This window comes from Carex rostrata, chromosome 25 (assembly GCF_964058835.1).
Source record: "Carex rostrata chromosome 25, lpCarRost1.2, whole genome shotgun sequence".
NCBI lineage: Eukaryota > Viridiplantae > Streptophyta > Magnoliopsida > Poales > Cyperaceae > Carex > Carex rostrata.
Genome location: NC_135942.1, coordinates 3,052,101 through 3,068,409, shown reverse-complemented (window position 1 = coordinate 3,068,409; position 16,309 = coordinate 3,052,101). Strand labels below are relative to the sequence as shown.

At 30.1% G+C, this 16,309-nt stretch overlaps 2 protein-coding genes across 2 annotated transcripts; one reads left to right on the top strand and one right to left on the bottom strand.

The window, feature by feature from the left end:
- Positions 1 to 6,716: 6,716 nt before the first annotated feature.
- Positions 6,717 to 7,425, bottom strand: LOC144576102 (uncharacterized). Its single transcript, XM_078326360.1, has 2 exons — positions 7,043 to 7,425; positions 6,717 to 6,932 (listed from the first exon to the last, which is right to left on the bottom strand). The coding sequence occupies exons 1-2, from the start codon at positions 7,420 to 7,422 to the stop codon at positions 6,884 to 6,886; spliced, it is 429 nt and encodes a 142-aa protein (XP_078182486.1). The 5' UTR covers positions 7,423 to 7,425; the 3' UTR covers positions 6,717 to 6,883.
- Positions 7,426 to 9,214: 1,789 nt separating this feature from the next.
- On the top strand, positions 9,215 to 14,256 carry LOC144543613 (DNA primase). Its single transcript, XM_078291938.1, has 14 exons — positions 9,215 to 9,368; positions 9,593 to 9,729; positions 9,869 to 10,038; positions 10,408 to 10,554; positions 10,767 to 10,818; positions 10,901 to 11,075; positions 11,487 to 11,569; positions 11,722 to 11,934; positions 12,341 to 12,457; positions 12,809 to 12,947; positions 13,034 to 13,141; positions 13,228 to 13,293; positions 13,641 to 13,891; positions 14,025 to 14,256. The coding sequence occupies exons 1-14, from the start codon at positions 9,299 to 9,301 to the stop codon at positions 14,115 to 14,117; spliced, it is 1,821 nt and encodes a 606-aa protein (XP_078148064.1). The 5' UTR covers positions 9,215 to 9,298; the 3' UTR covers positions 14,118 to 14,256.
- The last annotated feature ends 2,053 nt before the right edge of the window (positions 14,257 to 16,309 follow it).

Below are 16,309 nucleotides of genomic sequence, written 5' to 3'. Positions count from 1 at the left end.
GACTGGAGTTGGAGGACTGTTAGCTGCTTCCGGCTAGAAAAGGAGATGCCAGTTTATTTTATTATTATTTTTTTCCTTTTTCAGGGCAGTGTCAATTCATTCGATTAAACTGTCTAATTCGTGCTCATATGTTATTTTGGGGTAAACATATTGACAGAACTGGTGTCATTTCAAGCAGCGCACTGGTTATATATTTTGTTATTTTGTTTCTATTAGTTGTGCATTGCGTGAAGCCAAACAATCTCTGTCAATTGTTTTATCAGTTATTTGAATAATTTATTTGAATATTGTTTGCAAAGGTCTATTGATTTCTGAAAATATCACAGCGCATGTTGACGGATATTTTAACTCGCTAAAATTGCTTGAGAACATATTTTATATTTATTTTATTGGTTATTATGTTATAATATTCAGACTTCTTAGATTAAATTAATAAAGTTATGTTCCATTTATTTTAGTGAATGCTTTTTTAATTAAAATTTAGGAATTACTCATAAAAGTAAAGCAAGTATTTCCAGTTAACGTTATTTTATTAAAAAATTAAAAATAATTAGTGAATTTTCCCTCAAAATATGCTGCACTTGACCTTTTTTTTTTCTTTTGTAAAATATGCTGCAATTCACTAAATTTGAGTTTAATATATGAACCACGATTCAGTATAAATAATAAAATCATGCACTCGTAATTAATTCGTTGAACAAATTTAAACATTATGCAAGTGCGGTGATAAAACATTAATAATACTAGAGAAAGTTTTTGGTGCAAATCGGTACATATGAACAAAATTACAAAATTAGAAAAAACATGTGATAGAAATTGCTTATTCTCACGGAGAATGATACATTTTTGTAATTTTGATTTACAAACAATTATATATATTATTGATAGGAATATTCGTGAAGATATCGTCAGTAAAAAAAACACTTTTATTCTCACGGAAAGTGAAACATTTTTGTAGTGGATCTATTACATCAAAAATTGAGCAAATTTATAAAAGTAGAGTAGTGTTGACGTTTTAATAATTTCGAGACATAATTTGCGTGAAAGCATTCTCAAATAAAATATACATCTTAAAATTTCATGAACAACTTTATTTGAATCAATTCCTAAAAAATGTGCAAGTTTGAAACAATATTTCATAAAACGGTGTATTTATTTAGTCACAATTAATAAAACTCAATTATGTTTTTAAAAAAAAAAAAAAAAAAGAGGCAGAAGCCCATTTCATTAGCTGAAATTGGTTAAATACAAAAGTGTCGATTTTGTGAAGTCCAACAAGGAAATCACATTGACTAAGTACCTGTGTTCTTAAGCCACAAAAACAGAAAGGAGTTCATACAACAGCCTTAAAAGTATCATTGCTAAGGACCAAAAATAAGACATATTAGCTAATACTAAGTCACTCTTAATGGAGCTAAAGGTAGGTATATAGACAAGCAAAAAACTGTTAGCTTCCTTCATAGATCTTCAAAGGGACTCCGAGTCTGCATCTACTGCTGGAGGTGCATACACCACCATCAGTATTGACATAAACTGATTGAGAGGTATAGCATCTTCTATCACTAAAAAAAATATAGTTGAGTTTTATTAATTGTGACTAAATAAAACTCAATTATGTTAGAAATAATAAATATTTAAAACTGAAATACTAACCACATATTTATATAAAAAGTTATTTCTTTCTAGTACATATTATGTTAGAAATGATATTATCTTATTCTTCTGTTAACACTTCTAAATTCATATAATTCTCACAAATATAAAAATAAATAAAACTAAAAATTAAATATGACAACACCTAGTTGATATTATTTCATAATAGAAGATAGAAGTTGTAGAAAAAAAAATATATTACCAAAATATGTACATAAGATCAATTCTAGTATGTATTTATTATATTTTTTATAGTCTGAAAAATCTATCATAATCAAATAAAGTTGCGTCCAAACACGATTTACAATAAATTACACATAAATTGAGAAATTAATTATTTTAAAAATGAAAATTAAGTTTGACAATTTATATAATAAAATGTGAAATATTTTTTGAACATTCACCTTTCGAAGAAAATCAAGTAAAATATAGATTGTTACCAGCTATGTTTTCATCTTTTCTTTCACAACAGAGACAAAACCTGAATGATATGAAAACATATTATGAAATGAAATTAGTAGTTGTTGTTTTAATAGCATAAAGTTTGTAGTTACTTGTAATTTATCTTTTAAATATTTGATTTTCTCTGATCTCTCGTTTTGAAATTACGAACAATATATAAAAACTAAAAATATAATTACTACAAGTACGTTTCCACTCAAACAAATTTTTGAACTATTTTAAGAAAAAAAAATAGTAAGTTCGATTCACATTTTTAACAAAAATATTTAAATTCTTGATCAAATAACATATGAATGATTGATCACGTAAAACTTCCGTTTCTCTCATGTCTAACTTCTTTTAACATGCATTGCATGCATCTCTTCCGTTCTATACTTATTTTAAATTTATTAGTAACAATTAATAGAACAACTCGAGTTAATTAAATAACTAAATGTATGTTTAGTTTAAATTTCAATCTATCTTCGTGAAAATAAAAGAAATTAACACAAAGTGGTGCAATATCAATAACAATACTTAATTAAGTTACCTCTTTGATGCTAAATTGCTAATTGGGAGTTGATATATTACATAGAAAATTGAGGCGAATTTATGGAAGTAGCGCAGTGTTAACTTTTTAATGAATACATCCCCAAACAAAATATACTTCTTAAAATTTCATTAATCACTTCCTAATAAAGTTTGGAAAAATATTTCATAAAACGGTGTATTTATTTAGTCACTATTTTGTTACGACTTTGAATATGCAAACTCGAATTTGTTAACTCTTCAGTTTGTTTTTTTATGAGATCAAGAGATTCAAAAAGGTTGAAAAAATAAATGTACCAAAGTATCATTTTTCTATCTCTTAATTTCGTACAAAATGAATTGAAAAAATTAAAAAACTTAAAATGTAAATGCTTAATTCCTCAAGTACCTAAAATCAATTAGGACTAATATATAAACCATGAGTATATCTCCCCATGAGTATATATTGGAGGAAAAATGTTAAATTACAAGGATTAGTAAAACAAAAAAATTAATCTACTTTAAAAATCATGAACTAATGTATAAATCATATACATTAATAACATAACCACTAATCTATTAAGAAGTAAAAAATCATTTTCCGCTTTCTTAGGAATCAAAAGATCCAAGAAGATAAAAAAAAATCCAAACATTTTTGGTAAGAAAAAGTTCCCGACTTATTCATAAATGTAGAGTCTGCATCTTCTGCATTAACTCAAAAGAGCATCTTTTGAGTGTAATGCATCTAGGCCGTCTTATTAGTTCAGAATCAATCCGATCCACGTCTATGACGCACATGGTCCTTTAATATTAGTGCAGATCTCAATCAAACAGTCCACATTTCGTTAATACAGAGGATATATACGAATTCATAAAAAAAAAATTCTTTTAGCTGCTTTATGTGAATAGGTTCCGATTTTTTTATTTATATCCAAAAAAATATATAAATTTAAAAAACTAATCAAACCGCTTGTTTTTTTCGAAAACTACCCAAACCGGAAAAAAAATTTCTGGTTACAATACAAATTTCCGGAAATTGGATCCTAAATCCGGAATAATTTTTTCCGGATTTAGGATTTTTTTTTCCAAATTTTTTTTTCATTTTTTATTTATAATTTATTTATTTTTTGTATTGAAGTATTACAAATATTTAATATATTTTTTAAAAAATAGATGGAATACTATATAATTTGATTTATTTGAAAGACTGCTACAAATAATCTGAATCAACATTTTTCATGCCGGATTTTTTATGGCCGTAAGAAAAATTAATATAATATAATATATGTATATGTATAGGAATATATAATATAATATATGTATGTGTATATATAATATAATATATGTATATGTATGTATATATAATATAATATATAGAGTAAAGCTAGCGTGTGACATGCTCACCAAGAAAGTTTGGTGAGCATAACTCCAAAAGTATATCGGATCGACGTCAAATGCCAAATCCAAACCGTTGAAATCCATGTACTTCATGAGTGATGCATATACATGCAAAATTTTGAAAGTTTTGAGTTTATTTGCTACACGGTCAAGTGGTCAAAGAAATAATAAAAATTGAATATATAAAATAACTTATAATAAAATGTTCATTTCTTTGACCACTTGACCGTGTAGCAAATAAACTTGAAACTTTCAAAATTTTGCATATATATGCATCACTCATGAAGTACATGGATTTCAACGGTTTGGATTTGACATTTGATATCGATTCGATATACTTTTGGAGTTATGCTCACCAAACTTTCTTGGTGAGCATGTCACACGCTAGCTTTACTCTAATACATATGTTAAAATGTGTTTGCATATCAAATTTTATATTTTTTTTGATTTTTTTTTAATATTTATTAAGTATTTAACAAAATCGCTATATTCGGACCATTGAATTTTTGTACCCATCTTAATAAATAGTAAAAATATTTAGAAAAATGTAAAATTTGATCTGCAAGCACATTTTAAAATATCCATCATGTTGAATGGTTTGGATCGACTGTTTGGACTTTGAAAACTTTCAAAATACCGATCGTTGAATGCCTACCGTGGAACAAAAACTTAAACTGAATTTTTGAGGCACTAAACGAGGGTTCCAATGCCTCATTTTTTTTATACCTCATCATACCTCATATTTTATATCTTCATTTTCTTCATATTCAAAGTCTAAATTGTCGATCCGAACTGTTCAACATGATATCCATATTAAAATATGGTTAGGGATGAAATTTTATAATTTTTGAAAATTTTTTACTATTTTTTAAGACAGGTAGAAAATCACTGTTTTTTAAACGGTTCGGATCGAATAAAAAAATTTGTTGAACGGTTCGGGTCGAATAAAATTTTTAACATATATATTATATTACATATACATATACATATACATATACATATACATATACATATACATATACATATACATATACATATACATATACATATACATATACATATACATATACATATACATATACATATACATATACATATACATATACGTATATACATATACATATACATATACGTATATACATATACATATACATATACATATACATATACATATACATATACATATACATATACATATACATATACATATACATATACATATACATATACATATACATATACATATACATATACATATACATATACATATACATATACATATACATATACATATACATATACATATACATATACATATACATATACATATACATATACATATATTATATGAGTAAGGCTTGGGTGCTATGGATAGCATAGAGGTCTCTATGCTACGGCTCAATATTCGAGTTTTCAAAATCCAAACGGTCGATCCGAACCGTTCATCTTATTCTCCATATTAATATCTGCTTGGAGACCAAATTTTATAATTTTCTGAATTTTTTTACTATTTATTAAGCCACTTTGAAAATCGCTAATCCAACGGTTTTACTGTTTTGTGCAGCCACCGTTGGATCAACAATTTTGTAAAATACTTAATACAAAAAATATTGATCCGGATTATTTGTAGCAGTCTTTCGAATAAATCAAATTATATAGTATTCCATCTATTTTTTAAAAAATATATTAAATATTTGTAATACTTCAATACAAAAAATAAATAAATTATAAATAAAAAATAAAAATAAAAATTTCGGAAAAAAAAATTTCCTAAAAAAAAAACATCCTAAATCCGGAAAAAATTATTCCAGATTTAGGATCCAATTTCCGGAAATTGGTATTGAAACCGGGAAAAAAATTTCCAGTTTGAGTAGTTTTTGAAAAAAAACTAGCGGTTTGGTTAGTTTTTTAAATTTATATTTTTTTTTTTATATAAATAAAAAAATCGGGAATTCATATACGAATTCATAAAAGTACACAGTAATGTTTTTGAAAGGGGTATATGATTGCCTATATATATATTAGTTATTTCAAGTTGCTCCGTTGATTTTTATATTAAAATAACAAATATTCTGAATGGGCTTAAGATCATCCTAACTAAATGTGAACATATTTTTTTGATGAATAAACAAAGTGTAAACAGTTGCATCTCATGGATATGTAGTAGATCTCAATCAGACAGTCCATGACGCACATGGTCCTTCAATATTAGTGCAGATCTCAATCAGACAGTCTATGACGCACATGGTCCTTTAATATTAGTGCATATCTCAATCAGACAGTCCACATTTCATTAATGCAGAGGATATATACGAATTCATTAACTTTTTTCTTTTAGCTTGCTTTATGTGAATAGGCTTGTACATACACTTTTTCAAAATATACGAAGTCATAAAAGTACACAGTAATATTTTTGAAAGGGGTATATGATTGCCTATATATATATATATTAGTTATTTCAAGTTGTTCCGTTGATTTTTTATATTAAAATAACAAATATTCTGAATGGGCTTAAGATTTTTTTTTGATTGAAATGGGCTTAAGATCATCCTAACTAAATGTGAACATATTTTTTTGATGAATAAACAAAATGTAAACAGTTGCATCTCATGGATATGTAGTAGAAACTAATATTCTCAAATGGAGTAGAAGTTGGTGCTTGATAACAAATAAAAGAATGAATGAATGTAGCACTCTCTAATAAGAACAAATTTTGCAAACAAACCCTCCTAAAATAAAGAAAATACTGCTGGATATTGTACAAGGTTTCCAACAACAAACAGTAACTTTTTTAATTGTTTCACTAGAAGCTCTTGTGCATTAATACCAAATTATCTTTTGCTCCGTTTATTATAAATTGTTACTATCCTAGAAAAGCTGGCCAGCATCCATTTTTGCTGAACTTCATTTCCCTTCACATTACAAGAAAGAAAAATGTAAATTATATATAGATCTATAATTAACCTTCTAAATGAAAAAAAAATATGTAAATTTTGTCAAAAAATTATCGATCGTCAATTACCTTTCTTTCAATTCTTCAATTGTGAAAGGTGCTTTTTCTTGCGCAACGTGGGGCGGGGTTCTCAGAGGAACCGGTACATGGAGTTTAAGAAGCACACCATTGGTACCATTGATTGAACTAAAGTTTCGTCTGATTCTCGTCTTTCTCTTATCTTTCTTCGCCGTTGCTTTCTTATGCTCTTCCTCTGTACCACTACCTCGCATGTCGGAGCCATTCGTGGCCAACTCATTGTATACACGAAATGAGAGCGAGAGGTCTTGATTGGAGTGATCAGCTACAGAATTCGGGACATCGCTTGTGCTCACCGGTGCTGGTGCTATCGTATCCATACTACAGCACATGGCAGGTAGACACTTTGGTTTCCCCATAGTTAATTTCATGGAAGAAAATAGGGTTAATTTTGAGTTGGAAATTTGTGTTGTGTTTAGTATAGTTTGTTTTTGTGTTTGGTTTGTGTATATATATAATTTGTAATTATATGGAGGGTTTCAGATAGAGACGTGCACATATTGATTTTGTTGTAAGGTACATACGTATTATATATATGGATTAATAATTATATCGGATTTGAAGGTATTTGACGAATATTAACTAATTTAATATGATCATATCTAGAAGTCCATGGATTAATCTATGATTAGCTGTTAACAGAAAAGGAGACCGGCCTAAACTTAATTACCAAGCATTTAATTTGTAAATTATTCGTAGGAGAAGCATCTGTTGATTTTATATACCATTGCACTGGAATTTTTATTCTAGCTATGACGTATTGCTGAAAATCTGATGCGCACAAATTAAACCGTTTTGATGATATTTGAACAACTCAATTCATATATGTATATGCTCCAAAAAATATAGTTTAATAATTCAAGTGATGTAGATATCGAAATCTTAAAATGATTATATACTTTTACACCCTTGCATAATTGGCAACCGGCATGCATGTATTGGCAGAACCAAGGTTCTAATAGCGATTATAGCACTATATCTGAAAGGCTATAATGCAGTTATAGCACAATTATAGTTAGCTATTTACAATTATTATAAAAGAAAAGCAGTTAATAGCGTTATAGTTTTTGAGGTCCGAAAAAGCTATAGTGTAGCTATTGCGTAGTTATAGCTAAATATTTAGAATCCTGGACAAAACAGATTTTGGTTATATCTCTAGACAAGAAAGAAAGCAATTTGATTAAGCATATTTTGTTCCTTTAAAATAAAATGAAAATAATAACTAATATTAACATGAGGATAAAAGAAAGGGGTTGGGGGTGTTAATTTTCCAAAAAAAAAAAAAAGAACAAGAATTTGGAGAATAATTTTGTAATTTAGATTTTTTTTTTATTCAGCCACTAATGGCAACAAATTAATATATTGAATTAGAATTGCGTTTGGTACAATTAATTAAATATTATTTTCTAAATAAAAAATCACTCATTTAAAATTCAATATCTACACTGAAAAATGATTTAAGAGTTTTAATTCACAAGTCATGTTTAAAGTTAACAAATTAGAGGTATATTTCATAGTATCACCCAAAAAAAAAAAATGGCTCTTCCTAATTCCTATATTAGAAATGATGAAATGAGCACATAATTTTACGAATTAAACCCATGACAGCAAAATGAAATAAAACCTGTCCTTAATTGAGAAACCGTACCTTGCTTCTACCTCAAGAGTCAAGACTGATTCGTTAATTCCCCTCAAAAAAAAGATTCGTTAATGTGAGTTTTGCAAAAGCATCCTTGAACAAATTCAAATCTTGTTTTTGTCGTACTTCACGGTTAAACATACCCCATTTAACTCCAACACATTAAATTAATTGTTTAGTTTGTGACAATAATTTGCTCGTTCGTAATTTAGCTTTCAAGACGTAATTTAGTTAAATTTTTTGGGTTTTTTTTTTTTAGCTTTTCGCAAAAATGGAACTCATGGGCTTTCTTCTGACTTAGAGCCCACTATCAATTACTACTTTATTTGGGCTTTCTGTAAACTTTTCAGAAAAATGGGTAAAGATTGTTAACAGAGAAGGTTTAGCTTCATGCAGCAAACGAGTCATATGCAGCACTGTTTTAATTCTATAGTCCGTGCGCTGCATGAAGCTAAAATAGATCTGTTAAAATCTTTACCCCGAAAAATGGCGAGCAAGGGTTTTCCCGCCCGCTGGAAAAAAAAGAAAGAAAACAAAGCGAAGAGAACAACAATCTAGGAAATCCGATCACGAGAATTTGAGATAAAGAGAACAAGTATAATCGATCAATGTCGAACTATCTGACGGACGATGTAGATCGGTTATTCGCTTGCTTCAAGTGTGGCATCTCACCTCCGCGTACGCTCCTTTTTAATGTGTGCTTGTGTTCTTGTGTTCAACAAATCTCGGCCTTTCTTGGATTGTAAATCCAACTATAATTGAATTGAGTTTGGTGGCTTAATTAATTAAGCTCTAAATCAACAAATTTCCATTTCCATAATGAGTGCAATACATTTATGATTTCGGGCTCTATTTGCCTCTGAAATCTTAACACACTATAGGCCTTGTTTCATTTACTGTAGAATCTGCACTTAGAGAGAGGAAAAGGGATAAGAAGGCTAATAGAGGAGAGACACCATGTGAAGGAGAAGTTGACAGAGAAGAAACACCAAGCACATCACACAAATGTGAAAAGAAGCCCTTTTCAAAGGGTAAACATGTAAGTTCTCTTTCTTTAAGTTGATGACATTAACTTTCTTTAAGTTGATTAAGTATGGCAAATTGACCTTGGTATTTCCTTTATAATGTTGAATGACTTTGCTATATGTGTTTGCTATTTTCTTCTTATTCTGATTTAGATGGGAGAAATTAATTCTATCACCGTGAAATTAAGGAGTGGAAAAAAGTTATCTCCAGTTGTTTTTTATGGGTCTCCACAAGGTGTACCCGCTAAAAAACCAGTTCATATATTGAGACTGCTGCGTGAAATTCGCCTCGACTTGAAAAGGCAAAATGACTTGATACGAAGGTCTGACTTGAAAAGGCAAAATGACTTGTTATCTCATTGATTTCAGTACCAATCCGTATGATACACCAGCATGGTATAATATAGGTCTCCAAATTCGCAAGACTGAAACTAAGCCCAATTAGATCTCTAATTTAACCCAATTTATCCTAATGGTACCAGTTCTTTTCAGTTTGTCACAGTACCAGTACTAATACTGATACACCAGCATGGTACCAGTTCTTTTTGGTTTGTCATAGCACCATCAGTTGAGAGCCAAAATATAACATAGTTCTTCACAAACATGTTCAAACACATTCCATTCTGGAACCGTGTTAATAGTAACATAAATATTGTGAAAAAGAAAAACATCTTCATATTTTTTTTTTCCAGTAAAGAGGTATGGGCTACATTCCCAAGGCAAGAAGAGGCAATAAGGTTTCGTAACACACATGCAGAGGCATATGTTTTTAGTTATCAGGACCATTTCACGGGTCAAAGGAGATTTCTTGTTTCTACACACGACGAATTTTGGAGAAGGTCAATTCATTTTAAATTTCATTCTTTTCACTGTGTCTTGCTAAGCAGTTCTTTCATGGATCTTTGGTATTTGATCGAGCTATATATAATATAAAGTCATGCCCAAAAGAATACTTTTTATGTGTCTACTGTCAACTGAACTAACTTCATACTTATTGGCATGTGCTGGTACTAGGGAGTATGTATTTAGCTTTTATGGTTTGGTATTTCAGGTACCAAAATATGGACTCAAAATTGCGCCATCACTATGAGGTCATCCAAGAGGTAATATACTTATAAACTCATTTCTTTTTTTTGGATACAAGTTATGTATATTTACTAATTCAGTTTTGCTGTGCTCTTGCAGGGTTTACCATGTCACATCTATTTTGATCTTGAATTTGAGAAAAAAGTAAATACCAACAAGAAAGAAGATGACATGGTAGATATATTATTATCTGTAGTTTTTGACCTTTTATTAGAAAAGTATTCTATACAAGGAAATGAAGATTGGGTCATAGAGCTGGACTCTTCCACTAACAGTAAGTACTACATGTGAATAGCCTCTTTTATTTTTGGATATTTGCAAACATAATCCTGACACGTTACTGTACTTCATTAGCTTATGCATGCCTTATATTTCGAATTTGCATTAGTGTGTTGGACTGGCATATTATATCAATGTTGACAACATTTTTTTTATAGTCCTTACTAACAAGTCATAGTTGTTATTCTAGATCCTTATTAAACCAAAAACATCAGGGTGCAGGTACCAATTCAGACAAATATCTAGGTTTTTCTAGTTGTCTTATATATTAACTTAACCTTGATTTTAATTGCTAGATGCAAAAAGGGAAATGTGGGTGTCATTTGTAAAAGGTGAAAGTTCTTGGGTATAATTTGCTAAAAGATAATTTTTTTTCTTAATTTATTTTTTTTCTTTTACTCTTTAGGGAAATTCTCACGCCATTTGGTAATTCGTATACCTAAGATTGCCTTCAAAGATAATTTACATGTTGGTGCATTTGTTTCTGAGGTAAAATTTATCTACTTTTTACTTTTGCTACAGTTCACTACCAAATTTAATAATATCAAGTACCACTTGTATTGTTTTCCACTGGCTTCAGTGTTGGACCACTATATCTCTATATACATTATGTTTACTTCGGTATTTCTTATGTGTGATAGGTATCTTCACGCATAACTGGTATGCGTGAGGTTGAGCCGAAACTGAACCAACTATTCATAAAGAAAGACTCTGGCGTTGCCAATGATATAGACCACCTATTTTTAGACTCAGCAGTGTATTCTAGAAACAGGTGCTTCCGTTTATCATATTCTTCAAAGGCTGGGAAAAGCGCGTTTCTTGTGCCAACTGGCCGTTTTAGATGCAGAAATTTGGTACGATTTATATCCTTTACCAAATTATGTAATATTTTTGTGGAAACGGTTGCAATATTCTCCAGAAGTTTGAGAATTCACCTGTATATGCCAATTGTAGCAATTATATGGTACGACATTGGCCTGTGGTTTATGTTTCTATTTTTTTTTGGGTACTCTCTTAGACTACTACTGGATTGGTACCAGTCAGGTTTATATTCTATAACTGCTACAAATTGCCTGTTACAGAGCTATTGAGCACAGTAATCCTGGTAATAATTGACTCCTGTCAAAAACATTGAATAAATTGTCTTCTTGGAGCAATCAACTTCTCCAGTGATTTTGAATGATAACAGGACTAAGACTTATTCTTTCTGCTGATTTACTGACATCGATTCAAATGTAACATTATTTTCTCTATTTGCAGAGCGAAAAAGAAGTGTTCATGGACTCACTTATATGTAAAATCGATGGTGATTGTGAAAAGCTTCTAATTTGCAAATTGGATTTAGATTTTAAGAAAACCTTGTGCTTTGATTCAGAGGTTGGCATTGTGATGATAGTATAATCTTATGTGTAACTTAAATCATCATGTGTACCCTGCAAATACTAAAAGTATCCCTGTACCCCCCTATACTTGTTTACACGAAAAGAATCCTCAAGCCCCCAATCTTACCTCATGGTCATCCCTAAAATAAGGAATTTAATTGGGGTGATTTGTGTATATTCCAAAGACTTTTGAGAGTGAATGAGGTGGAGACCTTATTTACTGTACTTTACAGGGGCATATATGGCATTCATTGCTTCAAGGAGTATACATGATGATTTCAATCCTCTAGACAATGCATGAAATTATTCCAGTAAATATGCAGGTAACAAAACATTATCCTTACAGGTTCAAGAAAGGAGTTCAAATAATATTGTTCTAGATGCATTCAGAAACCATTTCAACGGCTCATGTGTATATGGAAAATCTCCCTTTCCAGCTATTGACTCATTTATTGAATCTATTGCTTCAATTGGAAATGTTTCAGGTTAATGTTATTTTCAAATGTATTACCCTTCCAATGTCTCCTTTTGGTATCTTTAATGATTGTTCTTTTCTTTCGTTCAAATGCAGGGAAAATTAGGTGCTGGTACTGGTTTTCAGAGTATGGTCTGATGATTTATAGTATGTTAAAGAGTAGATATTGCGAGCGAATTGGAAGAGAACATAAAAGCAATCATGGTATGTAATAACTACATGACTATGTATTGTGTTTATGCCCTGCGTTTAATTTTGTGAACTAACTATTGACAAATTTTAATTTTCAGTTATGTTCATTGTCGATTTTCAGAAAGGTGGCTACTATCAAAAATGCTATGATCCTGATTGTAGAGGTTTTTGACCATCCTATTTTATTGTTGCATTTGAGTTTACTTTTTCCTGCATATCATGTGGATACTCAGAATATTCTATCCCTTAAAAAATAGGAATATAACATCAATGACATCTCTCAATTGATTCAGAAAATACCCAAATTACGCATCATTTGTTGCTTGCTTGTGTGTATGTAAAGAGAAACACTGAGCAAGCACGAGCAGTGTTGGCATCTCATTAGCAAAACTTTTGATGATTCATTTCCAATTTATTGTATTAGGGGAGGGGTACCCATGTAAGGATAATAGGTTACCTATTCAATTCCCTTTTTCTTTTCATTGAAGCTAACCAAAAAATAATGAAATAGGTTACAAGTCACCACTTCGTCCCTTGCCGTGGGACATAATCCTTGACCTGACGCCGGTGTTTGATTTAAACCAAGATGAAAATGTTGATACACAACAAGGGGAAGAAAAGAACACAAAAGATCATGAGAAGTCTGAAGGTACTGATTCGACTACTGACAGCTGTAGCAGAGATAATGGTTGGTGGAAGGAGGCTATAAATTTTGCTGACCAAATTGAGAAAATGGAAGATACCACAGCTCTATGTGATTCTGTAAGTAAACCTTTTTGAATTGTTTATATGAAAATGCTATTTGTATACTATACACGTAGTCAATTTCCTACAAGGGGGGTTGTGTCAATGTACTATTTATTTTATCAATTATAATATTTCCTAATCTTGGCAGGAGGATGGCGACCTTGAATGGTGGATGGATGCTGAAAAACTATTGTCCCAGGTTGAAGAGCAAAAATCAGTTGGTCAAGTTTCGTCAACCTAATTTGTGTAATATATTAACATAAAAAGGATATGATCACATAGAAGTTGAGTGTATTATCGAAAATCCGATCTCTTGTAGACAAGATTCATGTCCAGCAACCTATATTTATAACAAATAATATCACTGTAAAGATCTTTCAGCTCAGGGGGTTTTGTTAAATGCTGCAATGGGGACTTACCTGTGTATAATATTTGACAAAATTGTAGAAGTTATCAAGAGTAAGCTAAAACAATAACAATTTTGCTTCTTGTGCACAAAACCTTGCACCGAATCTACAAAAACAAAGGAAATTAAGGACAAATGCACACTAGTGGTACATATGAAATTCACCCTTATTTTTAATACTAAGTTGATTTGATATATCAATTGCAAATGTAATTTTGTAATAGTGTGTTTCTAATATTAAATTAATAGTTTTTAACAAAAATATTATTTTATAATTGCTTAATTCTTATATATGGAACAAGCTCAATGAAATTTGTAATCTTTTTTTTTAGTTTAGTTGGCTTGTTGCCACTAAGGATTGTATTAAGAAATTTGTAGTCTTATCACTTTCTTATAAAATATTTTTTGATCAAGTTAATATAAGATATTAAATTTATTTAATCTTAGAATATTCAATGTATGTTTGTCCCGTTTTCTGAGCCGCCGCTTTATATAGTTTGCAATCCAGTTAGGGTATGCACTTATAATCGAGATTGCATCTCCTAATTATTAATTTGTGTGTATGGTCATGGAGGCTATAATATGTCCAGGTTCATTGAATTGGGGAACAACTATTATGTTATCTATATCTAGGTCGGTCTAAGTGCATTGAATTGGGTAGCAAGGATTATGTTGTTTATATATGTTGTCTATTGAGGTTAGCGCGCATATCCCTTAAATTTATCGAATATTATATCATTTTATGATTTTTAAAGTCTGATATGTTTCTTTGGGAAAATTAAGGCAGCTTATAATACTCAGCGTGTAAGCATATATACTGATCTATATTACGCAGCGACCCAGTACCAATAACAAAACATAAAATAATAGAGATGAATTCATAGATAGCATGCCGATATCTGCATTACAATTTACAAAATTCATATACATGTTTCCAATGTTTCTAGATTTCAAACAGTTAAAATGAATAATTTGGATAGGGTATGGTTTAAAAAATATAACTGGTTAAATTATGGGTACGGTTACAAAAATTAATAATTTAATATCCGATCCGGATCCGAACCGGAACCGATACTGTAATGGGTAGGATATGGTTTCATTTAATTATCCGACCCATAACTGAACCCAACCCGATACCCGTATAAATACCCGATAAAACATATATTAATAACTATTAATATATAAAAAATACAACTTTGCATATCATAATCTTCATTTTCATAATGTAATTACATATCAAATTTTATATTTTATGAAAAAAAATTATTATTATTGTTAGATAAGTAAAAGATCACTTGATTAAAAATTTTTGGACCCAGTGACTTTCTAACTATTTAAAAGTAAAATAAAATTAAAAAAAAAATGTAAATTTTGATCTTCAAGTATATTTTTCATATGATGATCATGTTAAATGGTTCAGATCAATCATCTGAACTTTAAAAACGAAGATGTAAATTTATAATACAACTATACAAGTATTGCGAAGTCCCATATTCTCATTCTATTTAATTAAATATAACATTATTGTTGGGATTTCGAGTAGGTTATGGTGCAACAATTTGAAACAGTTCAAGATTTGTTCACTACCCGAAAACCAGAATCCAAGTATAAAACTAATTCTAGGATTAAAACAGAGTTTACCACTAGACGCGCAGCGGAAACTTCAAGTCTAGTCTAGCAGTAACCTTCTTCTCCTTTCGTTACGTGTCAGATTCGCGTAACAGCCCAGCAGTCACGCCTCTATCAATATCCACACGAACAGGTTGATAAACTTCTGTAATTCGATATGCTAGTACTGAATTAACAGCCCCTCTTTATTTTTGTCTCTCTTTCTGTTTTTCCTAAAATCTGAATGATAATGGCCAACACTATTCTGAACAGATCACTGCATATTTATAAAATATATGCACCAGTTCGTTTGAGCCTATTCATGGCATCAATTCGTTGAACCCTTTCAGAAGACTTATCCATTTCAGATCAGATCAGAATATCAGAAATTCAGGCCTAGCCCAATAAAGAGTTGATCC